General features: G+C 39.0%; 1 protein-coding gene across 1 annotated transcript; it reads right to left on the bottom strand.

The window, feature by feature from the left end:
* LOC128556591 (uncharacterized) lies at positions 1-1829 on the bottom strand. The gene is made up of 2 exons (XM_053542128.1): positions 1289-1829; positions 1-1010 (listed from the first exon to the last, which is right to left on the bottom strand). Exons 1-2 carry the CDS (start codon positions 1827-1829, stop codon positions 1-3), a joined length of 1551 nt encoding a protein of 516 aa, XP_053398103.1.
* Between the last annotated feature and the right edge of the window lie 10700 nt (positions 1830-12529).

Genomic DNA, 12529 nt, shown 5'->3' on the forward strand with positions numbered 1-12529 from the left:
TTAGGTTACGGGGAGAGTTTTAATTTCTTCATAAAATGCATCCGCTTGCACAGCCTTGACAACGATTTGATCTGCTACTAACAAAACTTCCACTGATACGGCAGACTGACAACTCGCCTCTCCCTCAGTCTGAGCAATCGGCTGTTCAGCTTTGGACGACCTAACACGTTTGTTAAGACAGACAATGTACTTAAGACATAGAGCAACTGCAAGTTTCAATCGTCTCCAGCTAGAGAAATACTCGAAACGCGAACAGATTTCCCCTAGATTGGTAGAAGCACCAAAGGTTCTAAATGTATGAGCCTTTTTTAGCTCCTTACCATCATCTGGCAAAGGCGGGATTACATTTTCGATAGGTGGAAGTTGACTATTCCACAGGAAATCTGGGACTTTAAACCAATTGGACTTGTGTACAAGGGCATAAGCCGATGAACCCCTTGATGCAATATCCACAGGATTGAGTTCTGACTCAGCATACCTCCACTGGGATGGATCACTGTGACTTCTAATCTGTTGGACACGATTAGCTATATACACATGAAATCTCCGTGAATCGTTCCCAACATAACCAATAACTACCTTACTATCAGTCCAAAAATTCTCAAGTGCATCTGGAAATTGTAACTCTTGTCGTAATAAGACGCTAATTTTTACTGAGACAACAGCTGCAGCCAGCTCAAGACGAGGAATAGTGATAGGCTTAAGTGGTGCAACTCTAGCCTTACTCATAAGAAGAGAACAACTGACCTGGCCCTTGTTATCGATTAATCTGAGGTATGAACACTGACCATAGCCGTCCATGCTTGCATCTGAAAAGTGATGTATTTCAGCAGATATGACTTCACCAAACTCCTTAGGCTTAAAACATCTGCTTATTCTAAGTGACCCAAGAATGTTAAGCTCATTTCTCCACTGCTCCCATTTTGATTTTAAGTTGTCAGGAACTGGATCATCCCAGTCTGCATTCTGTGCACATAGCTGCTGCAGTATCTGCTTGCCTACAAGGATAACTGGTGAAATAAATCACAAAGGGTCATATACGGAGCTAACCGTGGACAGAACTCCTCTTCTGGTTAAAGGTTTGTCACTCAAGACTATTCTGAACTGAAAGCAATCAGACTCGATACACCATTGAACGCCCAATGTTCTTTCATGAAAACTATCAGTAAGAATATCAAAATCTGCAAGTCCACTAGCCCTGTCCTCTGGTGACACGTGACTTATAACTTCGTTAGAATTGCTTAAGAATTGTGCAATTTAACACCGCCCCTTTTGCACATTGCCTGACTAGAATCTATCATGCGAATAGCTTCTTCGACAGAAGGAACAGACTTGAGTCCATCATCCACATAAAAATTGTGTCGCAAGAAGTTAGCTACTTCTTCTCCAAACTCAAGTTCATTGTCCTTGGCAGTCTGTTTTAACCCAAAATTTGCGCAACCAGGGGATGAACTGACGCCGAATAGGTGAACACACATACGATACACTACAGGTTGTTTCATACTACTATCTGACCACCAAAAGAACCTCAAGTAGTTTCGATCTTTCTCGGCGACTCTAAATTGATGAAACATTTGTTCAATGTCGCACGCAAATGCAACCTTTTCCATGCGAAAGCGACAGAGGACTCCAATAAGGGTGTTTGTTAAGTCAGGACCTTGTAGAAGGTGACTGTTTAAACTTTGTCCATTAAACACAGCACTACAAGCAAACACTACTCGAAGCTTGCCTGGCTTCTTTGGGTGAAAAACACCATGATGGGGTATGTACCACTCATGGCCATTGACAACTTGTAGGTCAGAGTCACTCACAACTTCAGCATGACCCATTTTAATCAAGCTATTCATAAACTGTTCATAAAGTCTGCGGTAGTCGCTGTCACGCCGTTAACGCCTTTTAAGACCTTCTAACCTACGGAGAGCAATATATTGATTGTTAGGTAAGTTTGGTGGGTCACCCTTGAATGGTAAGGGCATTGTATAATGGCCATCGACGAACTTGATATCAGAATTCATTTTCTCCAAGAATCTTTGGTCTTCTTGAGAGATCAACGTACAAGTAACTTGATTTTCACAAAAATCCAACTCCATAGCCTTTGCTATTTCAACAGGACTGGCAACCTTGACCCGAGTTCTAAAGGAAAATGCTACCTCATTTGTCAGACTATGTTGGCCTGTTTTAGGGGCAAGATCTGATGGCACTTCAAGGGTACAAATTCGATGGCTCAGTCCAATGCAGTCATCGTGATTGTCTGCCAACTTATCAACTATACCAACTATTCCCAACCCAAGATCCGTACGTTGACCAAATGGTTCTTGGTCAATGGGAGGAATTACTTCGCGTGGCATTAAGGCACGAGCACAATTGTATCCTATGAGTAATCCAACTTCGCAATCAGCAACTGGCATTAACCTTTCAGCTATGCCATTTAGGTGTGGCCAGTGTTTGGCTATTTCTGGAGTAGGGATGTGTGATCTGTTAGCTGGTATAACCTCTCTAGTAAAGGCATCAGGTAAAGATATCTTCACAGAGCTATCAAACCCGCGAACCACAAGGCCACCAATCCTTGCGCTTTCCACTCTGGTATCCTTGCAAGACATAGTGGACAGGATCAGTGTTACCTTTGGGCCAGTCAGTCCCAATGCATCACAAGTGTCATTTAGGACAAAGGTTGTGTCGGATTGGGTGTCTAGCATGGCATAGACCAGTCTCTCTAAGTTCGGGTTATCATGCTGAGAAAGAAATACGGGGACTACCATAGAACATTTACTATTACAACAAGTGCCATTGAGACATGACGAATCTGAAAGCATTGCCTGAGACTTCTAAGTCTCTTCCAGTTTATCAGCCTGGCCTTTGTCCTTGGTGACATCAGAGGTCCCTCTTTTGTCTCCATGAAGCGAGGTAGGATGGAATTTGGAACAGGTTTTACACTGTTTTCTCCTTTTACATCCCTTAGATAGGTGACCTGGAGAAAGACAATCAAAGCAGAGGTTTTTGTCCCGAGCAAACGATTTACGTTCCTCAAGTGTCTTAGCTAGGTATTTTCTACAAAGAGTTTATGGCCTGGCCTTTCACAGAAAAACATTTGAAATCAGAAAAATTACGCCTGGGATGGCCCTTAGAGGGATTCTTACCCTCATCGATCCCAGTTAAGAAGGATCTTCCCTTAAGCAAAGGTTTCTGTTCCGCCCGTATCCGTTTCTCAGGTACCTCACTTCCATGATTTCCCATGTCACCCTTGATGGACTGAACAGAAGTGACTGGATTACAAGCAATTTTGGCTTCCTTTGAAATGAAGGATTCAAATGATTGAAAGGGAGGAAACTCGTTATGGGATTCCTTGTGACCTACCACGACACGGTTCCATCTGGAGACTAACCATTCTGGAAGCCTGGCTAACATCTTACGATTCTCAGCAGGGTCATTAAGGACGCTTAGATGAGGGATGCTTTGCATTGCTGCAAGACACTGTCTTAAAAAGTCTGAAAATTTTAAAAGGCTACTGGCATCCTTGGGACTTATCTTTGGCCAGGAGTCAAGTTTTGATCTAAAAGCATTGGACACAATAAATGGGTCCCCATACCTTTCATCTAGTAGCTTCCTGGCGCTATCATATGCATCATCACTGGCTAACAGGGTGTAATTTTCAACAACTAGTTTAACAGGACCACCAATATATTTCTTCAAATAGTGGATTTTCTCAGCATCAGGAATTTGCCTACTCTCTATGAGAGTTTTAAACGCTAGCTTCCATGAAGGATACTGAATAGGGTCGCCATAGAATACACCGGGCTCATGTGAAGGTAGCCTATTCAGTGAAACTTGTTCTGCAAGCGTCTTTGCAAGATCAATTAGACTTTGATCACTGGGCCCTTTGGGTGGAACCACTTGGTAAATAGATGGTATAGGGGCTATGATAGGCTTATGGACAGGTATATGTGCACTGTCGGTATTAGTGATGTCTGCTGTCCTATCTAGAGAAGGATTGGTGGCGGGAAAAACTGTATCAGAACTCTGAGGTACAAAGTCTGATACTCTAGGATTCAAAGAAGTAGTATATGAGATATGAGCTGGGGTTGAGACTATGATATCATCTGTAGCTTCAGTTGTAATGGGATTCTGTGCCTGAGACAGAGGAATTTTGTACTGCTAGAATCATAAGGGGCATGGGCTTCAATATAATCTTTTACCCTGTCAAAACTTGATTCTGTTGACAAACATGTATTTGGTAAAAAAGAATCAGTGCTATCTAAAGCTTCAATTTTTGCCTCTGCCATGTCAATCTCCCTTTTGGTTTGAATTTTTTCGAGTTCTGCCTATGATTTTGCTTCTAAGTCTATATACTTCAGCTTAGCTGCGTGAGCAGCGACCTCAGACTTATTGGAATTCTGTGTGCGACTCGACCTGACTGAACATCGAGACCTTGACCTATAGGACCTTGATGAATTTGACCTAGTCTCGGACCTTTCGGTTTCTACAGAACGTAAATAAATACCAATGTCTCTCATTAGTTCATGATGGTAAGTTTCTATATTGACAAACTCAGTGGAATGTGATTGTTCCCCAGATGAAAGAAAATTCAGATCAAGATCAACACTAGACAGAGAATGAAAATTTTCTTGAAGCTTATTGTGTTCTTCACGGATAACAGAAATATCAGTGTTATCAGACATTGACACTTGTAACGTATTGGCAATACCCCTCCATGCTGATATGGCTGACCGAAACTTAATAGTCTGCTGAGAAATGTGGTACCCTAAACTCTTCTCAGTTAATGTTCGTTCGCGAGAAGAGGATCGCACTGTTATATTAGAGTCTTCGGTAGTCATCTTAACCAACAATATGAAAATAGATATACAATACTACAAAAATGCAAACCTTATCCTTGAATCTAAGTGCGCAAAAATAATACCTGTACTTAAAATTGCAGCATGTATAAAAAAAAAAAAATAATAATAGGCCCTTCCTCAAAAATAACAATAGCCTTAGTTTAACACAAGCTGAAAAAATTGCAATAGTTCAACACAAACTGAAAAAATTGCAACAGTTAAACACAAGCTGAAAAATTGCAATATGTGCACTATCACTGATGAAACTAACTTGTTCTATAACATGTAGTTCTAATAACTTGAAAAATGATATATAAGATACATTAAAGTACTTTGAATAGACATGAAATTACAGCTACTATATAGTTACACTTCACAGAAATCTAATAGTTCTATATATGCAAGTAGCAATTTGTGACTGAGCTATCTCAGCCTAAGCAAATGTCAATGCAAGTCAAAGCACTCAGACTATGTTTGTGGATTGCAGTTTTCTTTGAAAATGTTGAAGGCAAAAATCACCAGGGATTCACAAGGTGTTCTGCTTAATGCGCACTATATCACAGTTGGCTGAAGTTGATAAAACGCCCATCCACTTGAATGCTTGGGTTTAACATTCAGACTCTATTTGTCGTAACCAATTTTCCAAAAAAAAAGTGAAAACAACAGGTCTTATGAATTCGCAAGGTGTTTTCCTGGATGCACACTATCACGTTGAATCGGATAAGACACTCATCCACTTGAATGCTTGGGTTTAGCATTCAGACTCCTTTTATCGTAACCAATTTTCAAAAAAAGTGAAAACAACAGGTCTTATGAATTCGCAAGTGTTCTCCTGGATGCACACTATCACATTGGATCGGATAAGATACTTATCTACTTGAATGCTTGGCTTTTGCAGGAGCTTGACTATAAGTGCATGTAAATCTAGCATTTACTGTAATGTTTCTTTAATCTACTGACACTCATGAATGTAGTCCACCGCAGGTGCACAGCTGAATTTGTAGACACAGAGAACAACTGATATGCCAGAATTCCACTTGACTGTATTGCCAAGAGTTTGACTGTAAGTGTTGTCGGATACGATTACAACACTTAGCGAAATATAAGGTGAAATATTTGTACCCAAGACAGACTGAAGACCTTATTCATTCTTTATTCGGTTGTCTACGTCAAACTGAAATTCAAAACATACAAGAATTCAGTTTCTCATCAGTACAATTGGTATGCAAAACTTACATCACAAAATACTATTTGAATTACGCAATAATAGTCAGAATTATACCTGGATGTATTTTGTAAGTGATGCATATTAAGAAGTGACTTCCTTTAATTCTTTTAAAAAATATCTATCCGAAATTTAGAAAACCGCGAAAACAGATTATGACATTCTATATGTAAATTCAACGAAAAAACTATTTAATATTTATGATTCTACAAAAACAACGTGATATTTTATTAAGGACTGCTAAAATATACCTCTTTAGGCCTATACATATTTAAGCACCTTATATTTAAGAAGAAACTGAGTTTTCTATCTATTTGCTCCTAAAATTCTGCAAATGGCGGAGCAACGTAAAAAGTGAGGTAATCTATTTGATCTAAATATTCAATGAATAACGGATGTTATCGTTGTCATCTTATGATAGTCAGTTACAACTTTAATAAAGCAAAACAAGAAATACATCCTAACGATTCACTAACTTTCTACTAACTGCTCTGCAAATTTGACGTGATTAAAACATACAGTAAGAAGTTGTGCCTCATTGAAAACAATCACTTACACGAACCCGGCGCACGCTTATCACATTTCGACTTCTTCGAGATGCTTTCATTTAATTTTGCATTAATTTATACTTGTAAATTTTGATATTAATTTTGATTAATAATACCTAAGTCAAAACAAGTTGTTTGATTAGAATACTGGAAACAGTATCAACTCTTATGCCAAGCATTTCAGACAGAGTGCAAACTGCAAGTAGTTGGTCTTTATCCAAGGCGTCATAGATTGACGTTAACGTCGAATCACAGATATTTTGTTTTCTTCCTCAACCTTCGCTGTCTTCTAGCATTTCTGGGCCATTTTCGAATCGTTTGTTCCACTTGAAGATCAAGACATAGATGACCGTACATTGTTTTGGTGTCTGCTTCATTAGTAGCGTACCAAGCCCATTAGGTGTTTGCCAAAATCTCTACACAACTAACAACTGTCTGATTATCTATTCGAGCAGATGACGACATTACATTCGTAATAAACAACAACATTCACTTAGTTCAGACGTTGTTTACTTCCACCTCCCCTGTCCGAATGACTCCATACGTTCGGTACTTTGTCGCTGGCATATTTTCAAGTAAACAATTAGACTATCAGTGCGAGCATTAGCGGTCGAATTTGAAAAAACGACTGCGCCGGTTATGTGTAGCTATGGTTATTAAAACGTTCTACGCGCTTCATTAGCAAAAATGTTACAAAAATGTATGACCATATTACACAAAGTTTGCGAATCACAATAATATATTTCATATTGCTATCAATCTGACTAAAGTACTTGATCTTCTAAACGAAGATCTGAGAATGACCCATTCACATTCGTCTTCTGTATATTTTGGATTTCCGATATTGCTATTTCTATTTTCGCAAATCTATTTTTATTTGAACCAATCAGACGACTTGTTTCAACAAGCATTTGGATAAACCATCAAAATAGCGTCGAATGTCAAAGGGTGAGAAAAATGTGCAGTCAGTTCGGCGCTCGAACCCGGGACCTCTCGCTTAGAGGGCGATTGCCCTACCGACTGAGTTAACCGGCTGTCTGACACCTTACTTGACCAAGTCCGTACCATGACATATGATTTCTCTCAAAACACGAGGGCGTAGTCGCGATGTGGTCGTCGTAAATATAAAAAAAATCAGGCTAAATATAGACTTTTTAAACTTCTACTTTCACATACAAAATGTTGTAAGTAAGGCTCTGATTGGCTACCGGAAGGGTCGTCAGAACGAGGCTATCAATAGCACGTTTTTAGATCCTATGTGCGTAGCGTTAATTGGAGATGTACTTTAGTCAGATTGTTTTGCTATGTACACAACAGGCGGTTTTTATACCAGCAAAAGTCTACGTTATTTTTGAACAAGTCTTGTAGTGGTAATTCACATCCGTGATCTATACCGTTGATGATAAGGTAAGATGGCCGTTCTTCGCATGGAGTGTCTCCGTGGTTCACACAGTTAAAATTTAAATGTATAATGGCTGCACTGCACATGGTGTGTCTCAGTGGTCCTTAGTTAAAGTTAAGGTAGAATTGCAATACTCTACATGGTGTGTCTCAATGGTCCACGAAGTTGATATTAAGGAAGGATGACATTACTTCGCATTGTTTGTCTCCTTTGTCCACACAGTTGGTGCAAGAAGACGGATGTGTCTTCGCGATCCACTCAAATGTAGTCTAAGTATATAGTGTCATTTTCCTGCCTTGTAACGCCATTTTCAATCCGGATATAAGTTTTATCGATACTTGACTATAAAAAGGAATATCATGCAGATGACTGCAGGTATTTTCTGAAATCTATCTACGTTATAAAGTTAAATAAGGGAATCGAATGTTGAGCTAGAATGTTTAGCTAGCTCGACATTCAGCTCGACATTCGTCATTTATATAGGGGAAAAAATGTTTTGCGAATTTTGGGGTGAAACTTCTTCGTTGCTATGGCAACCAGATATCGCGCCCATCGTTTGGTCACGTGGCCTAGACTGAAAGCGGACACGATCCAGTGGGTTTTTGGCTCTGACCCCTACTTCCGGTTCTGACTTATACCCCATCCACTTGGGACTTGCTAGACATTCAGCTCGGCATTCGTCATTTATATAAGGAAATCGAATGTCGAGCTAGCTCGACAATCAGCTCGACATTCGTTTTTATATAGGAAAAACCAATGTCGAGCTGGAATGTCCAGCCAGCTAGACATTCAGCTCGACATTCGCCATTTATATAGGAAAAGAACGAATATCGAGCTGGAATGTTTAGCTAGCTCGAATTTCAATTCGACATTTTTTTATATAGGAAAAACCAATGTCGAGCTGGAATGTCCAGCCAGCTAGACATTCAGCTCGACATTCGCCATTTATATAGGAAAAAAACGAATGTCGAGCTGGACTGTTTAGCCAGCAGGACATTCAGCTAGATATTCGCCATTTATATAGCGAACACCAATGTCGAGCTGGAATGTGTAGCCTGCTAGACATTCAGCTCGACATTCGTTTTTATATAGGGAAATCAAATATCGAGCTGGAATATTTAGCCAGCTAGACATACAGCTCAACATTCGCCATTGATATAAGGAAATCGAATGTTGAGCTGGAATGTTTAGCTAGCTCGAAATTCAGCTCGACATTCGTCATTTATATAGAAAAAACAATGTTTTGCGTTTTTTTGGGTCAAAATTCTTCGTTCCTATGGCAACCAGATATCGCGCCCATCTTTTGGTCACGTGGTCTAGACTGAATTCGGACACGATCCATCGAAGGGTTTTTGCTCTGACCCCTACTTCCGGTTCTCACCTATACTCCACCCACTTGGGATTTGGCTTTCATATAATAAAAAACGGAAACCGAATGTCGAGCTGGAATGTTTGTATTTTGAATTTTGTAAACGGAGGCCTACAAAGACCGAGTCCCTACGTCAATGGCTGCATTATGACGTCGTTTACAAAAAAGGTGGTGTAACATAGACACAAAGAACCTAATGTCATTTGTACATTCCATATCTCATAGACTAAAAATGTGTTAAAATGTCATGGTGGGCCTTCAGGTTATTAAATGGTATTTTTTTTCTGAAATCCAACCTTGGGCTTTTTATTTATGTGAATTTAAAATATAGGAACGAACTTTCTGGACACCCTTTAGTATGGTGAACCTATGCTCTAGATTGTCACATACGTTGAAAGAAGATAGCTATCATGGAAACCTAAAGATGAACAGGGCTCCAGCCAGGATTTAAAAAGGGCAGGTCCCTAATGTCAAAAGGGCACAATTACCGCGTAAAATTTCAGAGAAAGGGCACTTGCTCATGCTTTGTTGATGAAGGGTCTGGTTACAAAACTGCGATTCTGTATCATATGTAGAGTATTATGCAGGTATGATTGATTACTATAAAAGGAATCTAACAAACAGGCGATTACCAATGTTAGAATGAAGTCAAGCTCACGGAAAGGGTAGGTTGCACCAAGAAAGGGGCAGGGTGGATTTGAAGACGGGCAGGGTGCTGTACCCTTGTATTCTGGCTTAGCTGTAGCACTGCTTATCATATGGTTTTATACATACGTGTATTTCATCTCAAACAGGCTAAAGCCTATGTACGTCCTCTCCTACAGCTTACATACATTTACGAATGACAGCAACATTTATGTTTAATGTGAAAATTAACAACTGTAACGGTAATAATGGGTTTTATGTTGCATTTTGTGCATAATAAACCTGTTTATTTTTCATGGACCCATGTTTCAGTTAGGAGGTCGCGACGAGAACAGTATCTTAGTATTTAGTCACCCTTTGCATTTTTGGACGCAATTGTAATGAAAAAAAGCGTGAATTTCGTTTTTGGATTTGCTACGTTTGCTTGGCCATTTCAATCCTCGTCAGCAATGGAACAACATAGACTTTCACCGAATTTATCCAACCCGCCGATGCCCATGTTTGCTGATAGTGTTTATAACTTTATTGTGAATCAGAAATCTTTGCTGCTTCTGTTCATCTGTTTTTCAGGTTCCTGCATAGTAGATCTGTTTCAGACCATAGCATACGTCATAAGGGAACAGGACAATAGCAGAAAGTTGTATTCCCACAAACAACGCAAAAGGCTATGTAGTGACTGATCAATAATTTTGTTGTGTAATAAAGTCTACGATCATTCTTTGGGAGGATGTATCAAAATAATGACATGGATTTTGTGAGATTATTGCTGATGAGAACTACTTAAGAAATGAAATGAAATACAGATCAGACATTTTAGTGTTAGCTCTGTTAGTAAATGTTCTGTTGAATGCCAGAAATTCAAACTGATAGATATATGGTAACGTTATTGTTTGTCGCGGCTTTATAACATTTTCATAGAATATTGATTCTAATTTGAAAATGCACTGTGGAAGTAAAAGAGTACCAAGGCCATATGTATTAATTTTAAAGTAATAGTAGTACTCGGAAGTAGTATTTTAATTCAGAATGGTATCAAGTAAATTGAATAGTCATGTTTTCGTTAGTGCTCTGTGTAGGGAAGTAAATAGTCTATTAGCCTTGGTTAATGGTTCGCCACTATGAACAGCTGTCGACCACCGACAATGGTATATATTTGTTCGGGGAAAATGTCATGAGCCTTAACAGTGTTAGCAGAAGCCTTGTCATAGTTTGTCGGTGTATAAGTCTCAATTGTGGGTCTGCACTTGTGTTTTCATGGATGCTTACAATTTCTCGGCCGAAATTGGCTAGAAGCCACTAAATAATTCGGTAGAGGATTGAGTGCCAAGTCAGTTTAGAATACTGTTTAAATAGTTTATTATAATTAATCTAAAAAAAATGGCACTTCAGCAAAGTCGGGTGTGCTATCTAAGTCACTATTCTGTGTCATTACCTGACGTCGAAGGTGGACCTCAATTTGCGTCATTAAATGACGTCATAGGTTGAAGGCAGTAGGATTCTGTAGTGCGGAGACTCGACTTGATATCAGTTTTCAGTTTCTTTGCTCAATGGATGGTCTGCTATAGACGTCTGGGTCGCATGTTTTGCTCGCCCCCATGATACGTGACGTTCTCATTTGATGTTCTCATTTGACTGTACATGCCTTCATTTCACAGTGCAGACCTATATTCGGGACCTTAGTTACATAAATGGTCGGTCAGTGACATGAGTAAAGTGTATCAATATTACCTGTGTGTCTCTGTCCCCTGCACCTTTCCTTTATACTATGCATTTGATTATGATGAGCAGCGTTATTTCAAATTAATTCATAAACACTGTTATATAAAGTGTATATAAAATGCATTTGCATGTATTTTGGTTTCTTCTGCTCCCACATTTTGCAAAGTTAGGCATGGCAATCATACGAAATAGTTACAGGAAAATGATAGTCATAGAATATTGATATATATTTTAGCATGCTTGAATTCGTTCCGTTTTTCAGTATTTCGAGGAATAGTTTGAGCATTTCAATGTGTTATACATTGGCTACGGAAACACATTTCCTCCTGTCCTAGAATAGGAGAGGGGGTTTTTCGTGGGCGGCTCGTATTCCGTTTGAGAAATATACAATCGAATTTGTTCAACGTGACAAAACGTAGAAGCTTTAACTGTATTATTTAATATACAGATTCGATTGTAGCATGCATCTTAATTGATATGACGGCATCTCGTATAGCATTTGTACATATTTGAATAAGATTTACATTTTGATGCCGTATGTTTGCTTTTCTATTATCAGAATGTAAATTTTGTTGATTACTGTTTTGTTATAAGAAAGGTACTTTTGTACTCTGATAACTTCTGTGTATAGTTAGTAATTTCCCCCTTGCAGCCATCGCTGGGGATAATTGTTCTTTCGCTGGATTCAAATTTTACCTTATTTATTTAATGTATTTTGTTTGTTCCTTCGCAGTTTTCGCTAGGGCAAATGAAATTAGGTTATTTTCAATATACATGTTTAGCTGTTTG

Source organism: Mercenaria mercenaria, chromosome 4, assembly GCF_021730395.1.
Source record: "Mercenaria mercenaria strain notata chromosome 4, MADL_Memer_1, whole genome shotgun sequence".
Taxonomy (NCBI): domain Eukaryota; kingdom Metazoa; phylum Mollusca; class Bivalvia; order Venerida; family Veneridae; genus Mercenaria; species Mercenaria mercenaria.